Below are 17,876 nucleotides of genomic sequence, written 5' to 3'. Positions count from 1 at the left end.
TCCATGCAATACGTGCCCTCCTTAATACCCACCACCTGGCTCCCCCAACCTCCCACCCCCCCACCCCTTCAAAACTTTCAGATTGTTTTTCAGAGTCCATAGTCTCTCATGGTTCACCTCCCCTTCCAATTTCCCTCAACTCTCTTCTCCTCTCCATCTCCCTGTGTCCTCCATGTTATTTGTTATGCTCCACAAATAAGTGAAACCATATGATAATTGACTCTCTCTGCTTGACTTATTTCACTCAGCATAATCTCTTGCAGTCCTGTCCATGTTGCTACAAAAGTTGGGTATTCATCCTTTCTGATGGAGGCATAATACTCCATAGTGTATATGGACCACATCTTCCTTATCCATTCGTTCATTGAAGGGCATCTTGGTTCTTTCCACAGTTTGGCGACCGTAGCCATTGCTGCTATAAACATTGGGGTACAGATGGCCCTTCTTTTCACTACATCTGTATCTTTGGGTAAATACCCAGTAGTGCAATTGCAGGGTCATAGGGAATCTCTATTTTTAATTTCTTAAGGAATCTCCACACTGTTCTTGAAAGTGGCTGCACCAACTTGCATTCCCACCAACAGTGTAAGAGGCTTCCCCTTTCTCCACATCCTCTCCAACACACGTTGTTTCCTGTCTTGCTAATTTTGGCCATTCTAACTGGTGTCAGGTTGTATCTCAATGTGGTTTTAATTTGAATCTCCCTGATGGCTAGTGATGTTGAACATTTTTTCTTGTGTCTGATAGCCATACATGAATCTATTTTTCAAAAAAGTTTTCAGTATGTCATCTTGCTTTAGTACAGAGATATGTAAAGAAGAAAACAACCATCACTGAAAGGACAGTTGTCTCAGTACCCAGATGACCTATAATGGCATTAATACAATGACATACAGACATGATCACTTCTGTCCCCAGTTTCATGTGCTTCCTTACAGAAAAAAGTTTAATACATATATCAGGATGTATGTGTATAGGTACATGAGAGTATGTATTTGTTCTCTTAATTTTTAAGAATTTGACACAGCAGGAAAAAAAATGCTGTGCATGCTATTTATTATTATTCTATTATTATCATTTTGGTGACTCAGTACATCCTGGAGGTCCTTCCATATATTGTATGGCTCTACACTATTCTTTCTAATAAGACTGTATTTCTTATTATACAGATGGGCTAGTTTTATGTAACCAGTCTCTTTTGGTGGACATTTTGTTCCCAGTATCTTGCTGTTGTAACTAATACTACAGTAAACATCCTGGTTCATGGATCTCGGTAAAAGTATATGGAAGTCCCCTGGTAGAGCCTTACCAGGACTCCTCTCTGCTGGAGGAGAACTGTGGGTGGACCATGCAGCCAGGAGAAGGAGGAGCTATGACTCTCTCTAGCGTCTGGACCCTTCCCAACCTCTGATCAGAGGGGAAGCGAACTCAGCCCTTTGTGTGTCTTGTACGAGAGAAGATTGATGTGAAGGTCACTTGATTTTAAATTTCTTCCCAGACGTATCTTTAAACTCTCATGTAGATTGACATTCTGTTCTTGTTGAAATATACAAATAATGGCTGGCATGGCTTCCTGAAAAGTCAAGTTGATGAAGTGTGTTTATTCTGTGGCTTCATCTCCCTCCTGCTACACTTCCAGTGTCAGAAGCACAGAGCTGTATTCAGCTTATCTTCTGCTCAGTCCCACAAAAACAGACCCGGATACAAGTGTAGGTAGTTTATTCGGGAAGTGATCTCCAGAAACCCTGGTGAGGGAGCAGGGAAGAAGCAGGGAAGGGAAGGAAGCTGGTACAGGAAGGAATCAGGAACAGGTTAGCTTTGTGGGCAGCTGGAGCTCAGTTCTGTGGGGGGCTTCTGGGACACTATGTGAGGCCATGGTTCTCAAACTTTGCCGCACATTAGAATTACCTGGGGTGCTTTTGAAACTCCTAATGTTCAGAATCCCTGGGAAAGCCAGGCATGAGAGGTTTTTAAACCCCTAGGTGGACTGAGACCACACAAACTTTAGGAAGCTGGGCTATGTACATACCAACTCCAGTACATCACAGGTTGAGGGCTGCTCTGGAAAGCATTAAATCCCCGGCATTTCTGGCCTGTAGAAAGCCCAGTAATGCAGGGGCATAGTGACTTCCTGGGGATGTGGGCCAGCTGTACTGGCTACACAGATAGCCAGAGCTGATATAAAATCTTGGTTTTGTACACTTACAGAGCAGCCTTAATGAGCCATCTAAACTCTTCAAGCCTCAACTTCCTCTTGTGTAATCATTTCTTCATACTGCTGTAAAGATTGGATGTCACATAGGGAAAGTACCCAGCATTCAGTGGATTCTTTTTTTTTTTTTTAATTTTATTTATTTATTTGACAAAGAGCGAGAGAGAGCATGCACAAGCAGGGGGAGCAGCAGGCAGAGGGAGAAGCAGGCTCCTGGCTGAGCAGGGAGCCCGACTCAGGACTCGATCCCAGAGCCCTGGAATCATGACCTAAGCCAGAGGCAGACTCTCAACCGACTGAGCCTCCCGGGCGCCCCCATACAGTGGATTCTTGATAGACAGTTGTCATTATAAACCCAGGAAAGGGAAGGAGGGAGAAGGAGTTCTAATCTGATAGGCAGTACCTTATGGTTCTGCCAGGGAAACTTTTTTATATATAAAGGGCGGTCCTGATGAGTTCTCAGGATTTACAGAGCATCTTAGCAGCACAGCCATTTCACTGATGTTCTTCATCTCTGCTTTGTATGTCAGGGTGCCCCCAGAAGTAGATGGTCCAGAGGCCAGTGGCTAGAGGGAAGCCTTGCTCTCCCTATGGTTAAATGCTTGCCTGTTAGCAGCTGGGGACCTACTTGGGAATACATGGGATGCATTTAGGGACTTTCTAGATAGGGAAGGGCAGGAACATGAGTAAATGAGTAAAGAAAGTAAAATGAGTAAAGAAAGGAGAAACTCTCCTTGTAAAATTGGATTCCCAGTATTACCACGGGCCATAAACATATTTGACTCTGAATTGTACAGTTGGACTATCTAAGTTGATGGGTTGGTTACATAGAGTAATTAGCTAGAAATAAAGCAATTGTTTGGACATTCCCTAAACTACATGAACAATATTTTTGTTGATAAGGGCTTCAAACCATTCCATATGCAAAGAACTTTAATAAATGGGAGTTCATTAGCTATTAAAAAAGAATGAATAAAAACACTTAAAAAGGGGCTGGGGAGCCAAGGACTTCAGTGATTAGTCCGACTCAGTGCACCTGAGATCCAGCAGAAAAAAAAATGAAATAATTATAGTCATTATTAGAAGGTCAAGAAAAGAGTGCTGTGTTAATTCAATTTTGTGGTTCTTGTCAAATCCTATTGTTGAAAATCTTTGTGAGTGACAGTCCTTCTCCCACTTTAAACTGCTCCCCATCATGAAGTTTTTCTAGGATAATTTTCCTGGAAAACATACTCACCAGCCCTCTGCCCTGGGTAGACAAATTTTCTGTCTTCTTACCTGCTCCTCTGGCCATGAGCGTTTTGGAGGGAAAAGTGGTCTTTGAGAAATGACAGTGAATCTCGCTGCCCATTGCTTAGCAGGGCTGGTGGTGGCAACCTGCTGGTTGGCTTTTCCCTCCTCCCATTTGTCTGGTTGAACATGTTTTTCTTCCCACGGGAGAGAAGGACCTTTCATTGGCCAAGACGACTTCATCTCTGCTTCCAAACAAGCTAAGGGCCAGGTGTTCCATGGCCAAAATCAATAATTGGGGCTTTTCTCAGTTTGCCAAAATCAAGTTAGTGGGTAGACATTTATACATTTTATGTATTTTCTCTGTGATTTCTTTTTTCCTTTGGTGTCACTTGCTGTTACTGCTGCAATGGCTTCTGCTACTAATGAGTTAATACTTAAGCCATTCCTGGGGTACCTGGGTGGCTCAGTCGATTAAGCGTCTGCCTTTGGCTCAGGTCCTGATCTCAGGGTCCTGGGATCAAGCCCTGCATTGGGCTCCCTGCTCAGCAGGAAGCCTGATTCCCCCTCTCTCTCTGCCTGCCTCTCTGCCTACTTGTGATCTGTTTGTCAAATAAATAAATAAAATCTTTACCAAAAATCTTTACCAAAAAATACTTGAGATGTTCCTGTGTGCCAGGCACTGTGCTAAGCTCTTTACCCACATTAATCTAGTTAACTCTCGTAGTAGCATTTGTACTCGCATTTTATAGACAAGGAAATTCAGGTGTGGAGAGGTGAAATGATGTGCATAAGGTTCTGCAACAAATAAAGGGCATAACTGACTTTAGTGCCCCCTTAACGTCGCCAAACTGTAGGCTTAGTTCATGGCATCTGCACCCTGTAGTTCAGAGAGCATCATGATTTCCAGGTTTGCTACCCTGTGAGGACACTGAAAAGCCTAGAAAAAAGGCTCAGGGTTCCTTGGTGCTAGAGAAGGATGTTTTAAAAATAAGGAGGAAGGGGCGCCTGGGTAGCTCAGTGGGTTAAGCCCCTGCCTTCGGCTCAGGTCATGATCTCAGGGTCCTGGGATCGAGCCCCGCATTGGGCTCTCTGCTCAGCAGGGAGCCTACTTCCCCCTCTCTCTCTGCCTGCCTCTCTGCCTACTTGTGATCTCTCTCTCTCTGTCAAATAAATAAATAAAATCTTTTAAAAAATAAATAAAAATAAAAATAAGGAGGAAAACCCACCAATAGCGTATTAAAAATGGAGGAAGGATCCCTCTGTCTGGCTCGCCCATGGAGCTTCAGACAAGAGAGAAACAGAACGTGGATCCATGCCCTGCTCGAACGTGAGTTTAGGGAGTCCAGCTCCAGCTAAGGGCAAGTACAAGAACACAAAATCCTTCTGCTAATCTCTCCCCGAAGAAGGCGCAGATGAAAGGGAGGCATTAAGCCTCCGAAACCACCAATGCTGTTTGCCAGCGGAGAGATAAATCAAAAAGGTTTGAGATCTGGTTTGAATTTAATAATTACAAACGACTAATCAGGAGCCATTTGCTGTCAGGTCGGGAGCTTCACTCCCTCCATCAGTGCATTTTTGCTGCTCTGGTCACTTGATTATTAAATAGAAAAACCCTGTGATTAAATCCCAGGGCTGTTCCAACACTAATCAATTCAATCTCAGCCCTTTAAAATGAAGTCAGGCCTCGCGTTTGCCCTGTCTCTGTGAGAGCAGTGGGGACACTGCAGACGTGACTAGAGGTATCCGGAGAGAGTCCACGTAGACCCCCCGTGTGACGTGGGCGGTCCGAGAAGGGTCAGGCCGTGTCCCCGCTAGGTCACCCACCGTCCCACGGGATCCCCATCTCTGGGGCCCACCATGCCCACCTCGCAATGTCAAATAACAACAAAACAGCAGTGGCCACAGTTATAATAGTAATCAGGGTGAGAGCCACAGTAGCAAGAATAATGACCCTGTTTTAATCTTTTTCCATTTGCCTGGCCCGGTTCAAAATATTTTCTGTCCTTCAGTCCTTGGAAGAGACCTGGGATGGAGAAATCAAAGCCTGTAGAAGCATTTTATAGACATTTACACATCCCCACATTTGGAAACTGCCTGGCCCATGCTAGGTCCTCGGTAAATAACTGTTGAATGAATGAAGGGATGAAGAAGTAACTTGATCACACCACACAGCAAATGGTGGAACTGGACTTTGAACTCAGGTCTGTCTCCTTTGTGCTCCTAATCTCCTTCAGGTACACATGCTCACAAATGCCCTGGGAGACTTTTTATATTGTTTTAAAACGTGTATTGTTTTAAATAAGTATTTAAATGTATGACACATTCGTGATATGTTAATTTAAATAGAGCACATGTTGTTTTTAAACAATATAAAAAGAGAAACAGGGGTGCCTGGGTGGCTCAGTGGGTTAAGCCTTGGCCTTCAGCTCAGGTCACGATCTCAGGGTCCTGGGATCAAGCCCCACATCGGGCTCTCTGCTCTGCAGGGAGCCTGCTTCCCCCTCTTTCTCTGCCTGCTTCTCTGCCTACTTGTGATCTCTGTCAAATAAATAAATAAAATCTTTAAACAAAAATAAAAAGAGAAACAGCATTGTGTGGCAGAAAGATCAGTGGTTTGGGAGTGAGGCTGGCCCAGAGAGAAATCCCTCTCTTAGTATTTACTAGTTTTGTGACGTTGAGTGAGCTCAAGTATCCCTCACTGTAAAACGAACAGCAGTGTGTATTTAAACTGGGTTAAAGAGAAGCTTAACTGGAACAGTCCTCTAAACAGTGTGCACAGTGCTTAGCACTTCCCTTTCCTTGTGTATTAGAAAGCACCCGGTGATGCTCCTTGGATTCTAAGGCTTAACACCTCAAAGGATCCCAAGATTTGAGCCTAGAGAGAATGGAAGCTGAGCCCAGTAAGGATAAGATATTCAAGCTTGGACCAACTCTTCTTCTCCTTCTTCTCCTTCTTCTCTATCTCTCCCTCCTCCTCCTTCTTCTCCTTCTTCCTCTCCTTCTCCTTCTCTTTCTTCCTCTTCTCTTCCTCCTCCTCCATCTTCTTCATCATTATCATCATCTTCTTCCTCTTTAAGATTTATGTATTTATTTATTTTTAGAAAGGGAGAGAGAGAGGAAAGAGCTCATATGCGGGGAAGGGTAGAGGCAGAGGGAGAGGGAGAGAAGCAGACTCCCCACTGAGAGCAAACCCCATATGGGGCTTAATCCCATGACCCTGAGATCATGACCTGAGCCAAAATCAAGAGTTGGGTAGTTAACCGACTGAGCCATCCAGGCATCCCTTGGACCAGCTCTTCTGAACATTGATCAGCTAAGGATAGGGTCAGTGCTTTCCACAGAGAGCTTACTCAGAACACCAGAAAAAGTAGTTGTTTCTGGACCATTTACATGAGATTTAGTGGTCTGCCTTGTGCTATTAGAAGGTAACTGGACCTAAAGGAGATGGCCATTGAGTGGCCTGGAGAACAGTGATGCTTCATGAGAGTGGGTTGGGAGGGGCACAGGTGAAGATCTAAGGTCGACATAGCAGAATGGTGTTACCAGTGGTAAGTCTCAGACAGAGTCCACTCAATCCATCCAGACATAACCATATTTCCATCAGACCTCACATCCAAACATACCGAGGGCTTTGCTCTGTTGCGAATTAACAAAGGAGCCTCCTGCTTGTTTTTTGATTCAAGAGCATGAGAGAGTTTTTCCAGCACCCAAGCACCTCTAGAAAGTGCCTGCCTGCCTATGTAACCTGCAGGGCTAAGGAATCAAATTGTACATTCAGACCCTCTGTTCCCATAAATTCCTGCCTTTCCTGCCTGCCCCAGACAGGCACCCAGGTGTTCAGACAAAGGGTTCAGGTCCCCATTAAGTTCACTTATAATGTGGTTCCTTTGACTGGTCCCTTTCAGTTGAGGTGTTATCATACTTGGATTCCTTGCTCCCGAAGCACAGAGACTGAGTCTCCATGCCCCTGTGGAGGGCAGTGCCTGGATAGATGCTCTGGTCATGGGTGTGCCTCACCCTTGAACAGATCTGCCATTCTTTTCCCACAGGAGGAGTGGAAGTCCCCAGTATCCCACTTGGACCAATGCTTGAACAGCCATGATTTCTTTAAATGTCTATGCATTTTAAGGAAAATAAATGCCCTCTCTGGTAAGGAAAAAACAAACAAACAAACAAAAACCTTTCCTATTTGAAAAGCAGGGGTTGTAGCTTAAATGTGAAGGTTTTGAGTCTCCAGGGAAATCTGAGGTTGAAGCATGTCAGCTTTCAGTGATCTTTGCTTTTGAGGTTTTGATGTAATTTTGGCAGCCAGGTGGTTAGCGGAAGGGAAGGGTGTCACCTCGGAAACACTGGTCTCCTTTATTCATTCTTTCTTTCAGTCACTCATTCAAAAATCATTCATAGCCCCGCTGCACAGGGCACTGGGGTTTAAAGTCATGTGCTCAAATCAGCGTAGATGACAGCACCCAAGGCACTTTGTTTTCACGGTTGAGAGGGAAGTGGACTGTGTACTCGCTTCAGTAAACTGAACAAGAATAACAGGGTGGGTCCATGGCTCCTCCAGTTGGCTGATGAGAACATGCGAGGCCAAGTGTGTAAATGCGGACAAGTCACACTGTGTCCTTCCTGGCTAGGAGCAGCCTCTCCCCCCAGTAACCTGCCCATGGTTTCTGATGCACAGGGGAAGTAAAATGGTGACTTGGTTCATCTGTAGCCTACCTGACAGCAGGCAGTGATAGTTTTAAAACTAGAAAGGACCTCAGAATGTTGCCTAGGTGTACTAGCTTCAAGGTCTATTCTTGTTTTGTTTTGTTTTGTTTTTCTTTCTCAGAGAGGGAAGGAGGAAGGGCAGAGGGGGAGAGAGAGAATCTTAAGCAGCCTCCAACCCCGTATGGAGCTAGATGTGGGGCTTGGTCTCACAATCCTGAGACCATGACCTGAGCCAAAATCAAGAGTTGGACACTAAAGTGACTGAGTCACCCAGGTGCCCCAAGGCCAGTTCTTTGGTAGAATAAGTTATAAAGGTGTTTCCTCCCAAACTCCTTGTGCTCAACACTTTCCTAGACCTTCCAGAGTCTGGGACAGAACAGTGCAGTTGGGAAACACATAGATTGGAGCCCAATGAATCCAGGCTCTGCCCTTGCTCATTATAGGACTTTGGGCAAGTCCCTGCCCCTCTCTGAGCATCCATGTCCTCCTCTGCTAAATGGGGATAATACTTATTCCTGCCCACCTCCTGAGGTGGTCGTGAGGATTAAATCAGATCACACATGTGAAGATTTAGTTCTGTGATCGACATGTAGTAAGTGTTTCATAGGCTAAAGCTGATTATTGTCATTATCAATCCTTTTGGTGAAGTTCAAAATGAGTGCAGTGTCCTGTCACACCCTCTGCTTTCTGAGATGCTCATTTGTCTGTGTCTCCGGGATTTAAATTTCCCACTGAGGATTTCTTCTGTGAAGCTCCTGTGTGGGGTGTGCAGTGCGTGTGTGGGACCTCATCCCCTGAGTTGACTGGGTTGGCCAGTCTGGCGGAAGGGGTGCCCATTTGATCCCCTCCACTCCCTCCACCTGCGCCCCTCTTGGAACTGGGTAATTGGTGAAGACAACAAGCTTCTCAAAAGGAGCAGGACCAAGGGCATCCACAAAACAATCAAATACTATTGTAAGGGGTGTCAGCCATGCACCAGATACTGCACCAGGTTCTGAAATGTGACCCGGACAGACCAAGTCTTGCCTTCATGGGCTCATGTCTGATGAAAAGGTCAACCAAAAACCAGAAAGCAAAATATTAAATTAAATTATCATTCTAAACTAGGTCTCCTTTGCTAGTCTCCGTCTCAGCTCTTCATCTGCCTCATTCACAGCAGAGATCATAATCGGTAATTATTTTGTTTTCTTTTTACTCCCCATTAGTGGGCAAGGAGCATGACTGGCTCATTCACTGCTGTCTCCCCAGACCTGTAGCCTCGCTTCGCCCATCAGAGTGCTCAGTGAGCATAAAGCGAGTGAACAAATGACTAAGCAATCCTTTGTGAAATTTTTGCTTCAGGCCCAGAATTTAAAAACATCACGCTCCTTCTTTGTTGCGGCCCGTGACCAGTTACCTCCCCCTGTAACAGAAATTGAAAAGCAAATCCACGTTGATAATCCATTCAGCTTTCATTTTGTAAAATGTGTGGGTTTCTTAACAAGATCATTCTATTCCAGATTAACTGGCCGTGGCTTAATTAAAAAGCTGCCAGAGGACATTTGTCTTCTGGATTTGACACTGAAGGCATGTGGAAGTGTCTGGGGTGACGGGGGCTCTGGAGACCAGTGCTGGGTCATGTGTTGAGTTGGTCTGGATGCCGATGAGGCAAAAAGCTCTTACTATCCCCTCTCCTTCACCAGGGTGGGCTCCTTGGGGTAACAGGTTACCATCAATGTGTTGCACATGGATTAGCAATTACAAAATTGCTGAGCTCTAGGAATGGAATTGTAGCACCACGAAGTTCTATAATCCGACAATACCGGGTTGCAGTACGTAAGTGTGTGGCTTACAGTGCGGGGAACACGTGACAGGAGCTGCCGTTTATTGTGCACCTACTGTATAGCAGACCTCGTTCCGACTGCTATATGCATATCATCTATGATCCTCACAACAGCCTGACCCGGTAGGCACTATTTCCACGTTTACAGATACTATTCCAGAGCCTCAGCCTCTCATAGCATTTCCCAAGATCCCAGGTATAACACTGTAGCCGCTTAAGGGACGAGCAGCCAGACTCAGGAAGGGCAGGGGCTTCCTGAGCAGCGGCTGCTCCCCTCTCTTCCACCCCGCATGTGTTACTGATGGACTGAAGTGCTCTCCCATTTGCTGTGCTCCGTAGTCCTTCTCAATGCAGCCCTTCAAGCAGATGCTACCGGACATTCCGGAGAGCAAATGAGTTATAACCTGTTTGCCAAGTATGCTCTAAGTGATGTGTGTGAAGGGTTCTGCCCCATGAATTAGAAACCTGGATTCTGTAGCTGTGTAATTTTGAACAAATTGTTTATCTCCCCTGACTTCAGTTTATTTACCCCAGCATGGAAATGATCCCTTGACCTACTTGCCTCAAAAAGTCACCTTACAGACATTAACCAATGAATTGGCTTCACTGACACCACAAAGCTGCTTTTAACTAGAGGATGAGTCAGAGAGGGTCAGGTTCCTGTGCAAACATGAAACATCCTCACGAATGGCAGGTGGCTACCAGCACCTTCTCAAGGCTCCCTCCACCCAAAACCCCAGAATAGAGTTCCTTAATGCAGATCCTTGAGCACCATCCCAGAGGGTGGATTCAACCTCCTGGTTCCTGGCATTCATCTCTAAATCTTTCCACTGCTCAATGGAATAAATATATAGGACCCAGAACTCCCCTACTCTGGATAGAACCATGTGCACCTGTGAGGTCCTGAAGATCTAGGTCGCTGACTCTGGAACAGAGGCTCTAGTGCACACCCAGTATCTTTTCTAGCAAACTCTTATTCACCTTCTGGTCTCTTCAGATGTCTCCTCCTCTGAGAAGACCTCCCCAACCCCCACCGAAACCAAACTAATTACTCCTCACTGTGCTTTCGGAGAACCCATGTTTTGAGCACCCACTGTGTACCAGGCAGTCTGCTAAGTTGTAAAATGCATTACCATATTTTCTCCTCTCCCTTTGAGAATAGAAACTAATGTTGTCCCCCGCCCCCCACCAGGCCTTAAGACTTGAGAAGGGGTAACTCAGAAAAGTGATGTGACTTTCCTAGGGTGTTTGGATTGTACTGCATTATAGTTCATTCCTTCAGTTCTGTCCCTCTACAGGAATGTGAGTTCTGCTGGTCTTTGCAGTCCCAGGAGCAAATGAAGGGTCAGGCTTGGGGTAGATGCTCAACAAATCTTCCTTGAACTGAAGCAAATAAATCATAGGACAATTATAGTGAGGTAGACAAGGATGGCTCTAGTCGCTTTCCACACTTTGTCTTTCCTGCTCAGGGTAGAATGGAGGAAGAGGAAGAGGGGAGTTTCTTTAGGGATGAAGACTCCAGATGTCTCTGGATTCCATGGGAACTGCAGGCCAGTGATTCTGGTCCTTTGGTAGGTTTCTGCCAAGTAGGATCAGGAGACTTAGCAAGTCACAAATTAGGGACTCATGCAGTACTTGGCTGGTTGGTTGAGCTAGGATGTAGAAAAGAGGTGAATGTATCTCTGATGAGCTTTGTTATGGTTTGTAGATGGAGTTTCGTTTCCTTTTATAAAAGAAGAAAATATATTTTCCACATCTAACCTGGCAGACTTCCTTGGTCATAAGGTCATTTCAAATTCAATTTTCTTCCATTCAAGTAATGATTTTTCTTGGTGTTTACAGCTATAAAATAGGAACGCTGGAGATGATGTCTAAGGTTTGTTACAGCACTCTGGTTCTGTGATTATATCAGGACCCTGTATGAAATTTAGAACAAATTTAAATTACCCAAGTACAAAGAGCTCTAAAAATGAAATATCTTTAAGTGAATTTGATTTTCTTTCCAGTCTAATTTCCTCTTTCAAGTTAGTCAGAACCTGAACTTTGTATCTAAATTTCTGAGCCTTGATATATAGAGATATTTAGGAAAAAAAGAAATACAAAAAGAAACAAATTGTAGCAGCAGGGGTAAGAACAATAATGTAAACCAATTACCTTAGAGTTTAAAAGCTTCCTGTGATTTCTTAGGCTTTCTTGGATTCGTTCATTTACATATATTGGTTAAAGGATTGGGGAAAACATGATAGAGATGACAAGGGTTGCATCTGCTATTCAGTTGGTTGCTTTTCCCCCTTCCCTTAATCAAGGCCATCATCCTCGTCTACATCTGAACTTTATCATTTCTTTTGCAGCGAAAACGCAAGCAGAGCACCCAAGATGAAGATGCTGTCAGCCTCTGTAGTCTCGACATAAGTGTAAGTACACTGCTTTCTACTGACTCTGCCATGAGAGCACCTCTCATCTCTGAAGCTACTGGTTAATATGCCGTGTGCTTTAAGGGGGCTTCAAGCTACTGACGATGGAAACTGTGACCTGGGGAAAACATTTCACTTCACTAGAGAAAGCTGAGTGGCCAACTTGGCTTGCAAACCGAGTTGTTTATTGCTCATGTTTTTTTTCTCTCATAAAATGAATTATGAAATCAGTGCATCTGAGGAGAATCTAGATAAATGTCACCGTGCTGTTTTAGAGGCTGGTTCCAGAAGATGGTCAGATGTTTGTCCCCCTTTCAGGGAAGTTAGTGAGTCAGCCCAACTTGGGCGGCCGGTACCCAAAGGCTGAGAGAAGTCTCTAGCAGCGTGGCAGAGTGAGTGACTTTGGATTTAGCAGATCTTCAGTTGAATCAAGAGTCTACTCTTCCCATTAATGCGACACCTTTCCTTGTCTCTATTTTCTCATCTGGAGAATAGAGATGAAGACTTCACCTGGCAGGATTATTGTGAGGGTCAAATAAAACAGTAAAAGTGAGACTACTGAGACCATTGCCGGGTACAGACTTAGGCACCTACCAAATGTGAACCTTGTTGTATTTTTCCTTAAAAGCAGAAGTTTACTAAAGATATTTAATGACATGGTAGTCGAATGCTGGTGCTGATAGAGGCTAAGAGGTTTCTTGAATTTGGGGGGCTGTGTGTTGGGTGTTTAATTTCTGCAGCTTTCTTTGTATGGTGTCTTTGTTCCCCCCAGCTGGGAAGCCAACCTTGGCTTCTGCTGCACTCATTACCAAAGGGCTGGTGGGTGGGTGTTCAGGTCCTCTAGGGCTCCCCACATCCATTCATCACGTATACTTCCTTGGGGTGCACTCATTGTGCATAGTGGATCCATCTGACTTTAGACCCCAGTCTTTCTCCTCCACAGAAACCATGGACGCCATTGTTGTGGGATGAGAAAGCTTCTGTGCTGAGACTTAAGGGCTGAGTCATGGTCCTGGCTCTGCCTGTAACTAATAGTGCAAGCTTGGCCTCAGTTTCCTCATTTGTTGGGAAAAAAAAAAAGTTTAAGATCAAGTCCTCTAAAACCACTGTGAAAATCGGAAAATTTGTTGAACATGGATCATGGGGTTCTCACCCAATAACATTTATTTACCAGTCTAAACAATGCTTTTAGTTTTATTTTTAATTATTGCAGAATTTTGCAAATTTCCATGATGGAGTGATCCTGAGCTGGCATCTAATTAATGTACTTGGACATCTTTTTTTCACCATATGCTGTTTGTTCCAGTCTTTAGACCATCAGATTGATGGCGTTGGACCAGTTTACTCGGATACCATAGTAACAGGACAAAAAAATGATGTTCTTCTGGGTTTTACTTTACTTGCTGAATGTTTTATTATTGACAGGTGAAGTCTATGAAACTTCCCGTAGCAGCAAGTTTTTTTGCATGTTTGAATGTTTTTAATTTTTTGGTAATTATTAGGATCATTGACTTTCTGAATTGAAAGAGCTCTTAGCCATCATATAGTTCTGTCCTCTCACTTTTGAAAATGAAGAGTAGAAGCCCAGGGAGATGTAGTGATTTAGGCAAGACTTTAATTTAAGATCATACGTCATCAAACATATTTCTTCAACTGCATTATATTTATTATATTTATTTTTTCAGGAAAACATATCTTTAGAAGGTTTTTTTTTTTTAAAGATTATTTACTCATTTATTCGACAGAGAGAGACCACAAGTAGACAGAGAGACAGGCAGAGAGAGAGAGAGGGAAGCAGTCTCCCTGCCAAGCAGAGAGCCCGATGTGGGACTCGATCCCAGGACCCTGAGATCATGACCTGAGCTGAAGGCAGCGGCCTAACCCACTGAGCCACCCAGGCGCCCTAGAAGGTTTTTTTTTAAATCAAAAAACCTTGAACCCCTCTTATATGAAAGGATTATTTGCAATTATGAATTGTGATTTGGGTTTTTTTGCTGATTGGCATTAATAACCTTGCCTTCTCTTAAGATTACTGAAGTCTCATATAATCAACTGTCTGACTTCTTTTCTCTTGGTGCAGCTGCAAAGGATATTTCTCTCTCTCATTTTTAATCATCTCATATGATGTTTTGTCACAATAGAGTGACTTGTATAGAAAAGAAATCTACCTTTATGCGTAGGGATGGCCAGATGCTTCAGCTATGGCCAAATTCCTTTCTAATTTGCCTGGCATTTTTTCTGCATCTTGGGAGACAGATTCTAGAACCTCAGCAGAGTTTCCTCCAAAAGTTTTCACATGGTATTATAAAACTGTAAAAGTTAGAAAGATCCTAGACTCCTAGATGCTGTTGGAAGACATGAAGAGTGCTGTGTTCCAGGCTCATTGACAATCCCTGTCATATGGAAATGACAGGATGTGTGACAGATCCAGCCAGGGCCTCAGAAGAAGTGGTACTGATGATGTTCAGTGCCTCCCACCTAACCAGCACTCAGTGGAGGTACATTTGCATTGAGTGAAGCGGTGGGTAGAGCCACTTAGGAGAAGATGTTTTGCCATGAAGGCAACAGTGTCTAAATAAGTAGCTGAGTCCAATAAATGAATTGTTCTAATAAATAGCTTTTGTAGGCTGCTTTAAGATGCTTTAAAATGGTGATATCCAGTAGTCACAGTCCTTAACTGGCTAGCAGCATTACTGAAGAGTTGCTTGAGCCTGTTTCTACGTGTCGTGGAAAGTATCTGAAAAGAAAGTGGGTTCCGACAGATGACTCATACGGGAGGATGTGAGGGCTTGGGAAAGTAATATTAGTAACTCTCAATTTGATTCCACTTAATAAGTGGAAAGATAGTCATCAGATGTGTATTTTCAACAAGAAGTCACTAGATGAAGGGATGGGGTCCTTTGGGGATCACCGTCAAGTTTCCACTGTGTTCCAGCCCAGCGCTGTATGCACACTGAGCTCTTGGTAGGTACTGATTGTTTGATTCATTTTTAAAAACAGAAAAACAGTGAACCCTCCTAATGTGTAGTAGAATTTAACACATCCAGCCCTTTTAAAGAAATGTATCTGTGACGTAGAGTTGGGAGATGTTAACACTGATGAAGTCTTCCCCCCTTGATTAAAAAATACGTATAGAACCCCACAAGGTGTGTGAGTGACGATAACACCAAACATTCCTACTGACATCTTGCTTTAGTTCAAAGCCTCAGGTGACAAGATTTTTGTAGGTGCCTGGAAGAGAGTTTTCCTTCTAACCTCCTACTAAACTTGGACTCAGAGACCAAATAGAAGGGCAAAAGCTAAGAAAAGAGCTTAAGCTTATTCTTACAGACAGGGATCTCCCATCATTTAGGGGGTCATGGAGTCTTTTGGGAATCTGGGCTCCAGAAATTTTATAAGGTCAATGTGTGATTTTATGGGCCCCACGGAGCTCAGCCAAGACCCATGTTAAGAGTTCCCATTTTAAAAAGGGAATTGGAAGGGTCTTTAAGCATGCTGACATATCTCCAAAGAATTCATCTCCCACCCTCCACCCCAGCACTTGGTGAAAAATAAATGGTGATGGAATGTCCATGCTAGTTGACGCTATAATCGTTCTCTGATTTTTTCCACCCCTTTACCCAAGCCACTCGCTGAGCCCCCAGCTTCCTGGCAGGATAGAACACAAAATATTCCAAGACCAAAAAAAAAAAAAAAAAAAGACAAACCTATACTTTTGAGAACAAATTGCAGAGAGGAGGATGCTCCTAGCAGCCGCCTACAAATCTCTTCTCACGTCAGAGGATGCGAGTGGGATGGTTTCAGGGACATGGCTTCCCCCACAGCACTTTTCTGGTTTAAGTTCTAACGGGGGAGCGATGCCTGAGTGGAAAGCCAGGGTTCGTGGTGTCCCGGGAAACAGGATGTTGGAAGAGCCAGGTGTGGCCCCTGATGGAGGGCACTGCTCAGCACCAAGCATCCTCTCTTAAAAAGCAAATGAGTTCTGAGCTGGGCATAAAAATGGTTTCCAATGATAAAAAACAGTGTAAAAGATGAAAAGGAACATATAGTCTTTGTAGAAAATTTGGACACTATGAATAAGAGAGGTCATTAATAATCCCACCTCAAAGCAGTAGCTACATTTTGATGTATTACCTCCTTGGCATTATACACACACTTTAAAATTTTTCATCATGAATGTTGCAGATATACAAAGTGGCAGCGAGATTAATACAAAATGTAGCTACCAGTGCAGCTGAGGAAATGTGCCCTTAATGGTAAAGCAGAACCCCTTGCTCTGTAGAGTTGTGTTGGTTTTTGCCTTGCCTGTCTAGAAACTTTCTACACATATGTATCCCTAAATAGCACGTATACTTAAGTTTGTGTAAGCACAAATTTTTAAAAATTGGGATTGTAACACATACTAATTTATTCCTGAATTTTTCACTTGACTACATTGAGATCGTGTCTCCACATCCTAAAATATTCTTTAAGAACGTTATTTTTAATAAGCACACAGTACTTTGTCAAACGAATGCACCAATTTTTTTAAACCAATCCTTCATTGGATATTTAGATAAATTGTAACTTTTCACTATTATAAATAATACTGGCAGGCATTTAAGAATATCTATGTAATCTTATATCAGGAGGAAAAAATGGATAAAATACGAAATTCCTGGCTGAAGTGGTACAAATATTTTTAAGCCCATGAATAGGTCTGTACCTCTTCTGGAAGTTAGAGGTGGAAATTCTGTTCAGACCCGGTGAGTGTGGTTCAGAAACTCAGAGTAGAGATTGTTCTCGGGTTGCCCAGGGCCATCTCTCTTTCAGCTGTATTAGTGGTCCCTTGCTAAGTCCATGACTTCATATGGGGCATTTGCTTCTACTGCCTCTTTGGGAAGAGCCCCTCCTGTCACCCCTGGGGGGTCCAGGCCCCTCATGTGACTGGTGGAGATGAGGCAGGTAGAGGTAGAGCCAGCCGTAGGGCATCCTTCCCTGCTGAAGGCACTTCCTATGGCTGAACCATGACTAGGGTGAGGTAAGATCCATTTAATCCACACAGCGGCCTGTCACCCTAGGTGACGAAGAAACTGAGCCTCAGAGAATTAAGGAGTTTGCTGAAAGTTCCAGCTTATTGTAGATCCAAGCCCAGGATGGTTGGATGCCACAGCCTCCCACACTGCCTCCAGTCTGGGAAGAAGATGAGGCATTTGGCTCTGTGGCTTCTAGTAGTAGATGGCATATGGGATTTTCAGCTCCTCTTATTGGCAAACCACCTTTGAGCTTTATGACATTTTTGTTACTTGTGCTTTCTGATGATTTACTCTGTCAATGTGGATGCTCGAAGCTCAAGAATGTTTAGAGGAAAGGGACAGAGCTTTCTTGTCTCAGTTAACCTAAGTGATGTTTCATTGCTAGGATATTTTAAGGCAGACATGGAACAGCAGCAGGGAGTTTTGGGTTTTTTTTTTAATATTTTATTTGTTTATTTGACAGAGAGCGA

General features: G+C 43.8%; 1 protein-coding gene across 4 annotated transcripts in view; it reads left to right on the top strand.

Annotated features, from left to right (window-relative positions):
- ARHGEF3 (Rho guanine nucleotide exchange factor 3) overlaps window positions 1–17,876 on the top strand; it is a 320,726-nt gene that overhangs the window by 158,585 nt on the left and 144,265 nt on the right. For all 4 annotated transcript variants that reach the window (XR_006816486.1, XM_045991707.1, XM_045991711.1 and 1 more), the window contains one exon: window positions 12,329–12,391. Coding sequence is in view for 3 of the 4 variants with exons in the window: in XM_045991707.1 (XP_045847663.1) it covers window positions 12,329–12,391 (63 nt within the window). In the remaining variant the exon portion in view is untranslated. The remainder of the gene's footprint in view (window positions 1–12,328; window positions 12,392–17,876) is intronic.

Source organism: Meles meles, chromosome 20 (assembly GCF_922984935.1).
Source record: "Meles meles chromosome 20, mMelMel3.1 paternal haplotype, whole genome shotgun sequence".
NCBI classification, from domain to species: domain Eukaryota; kingdom Metazoa; phylum Chordata; class Mammalia; order Carnivora; family Mustelidae; genus Meles; species Meles meles.
Note: the sequence above shows the minus strand (reverse complement) of the source record. Positions and strands in the feature narration are given on the sequence as shown.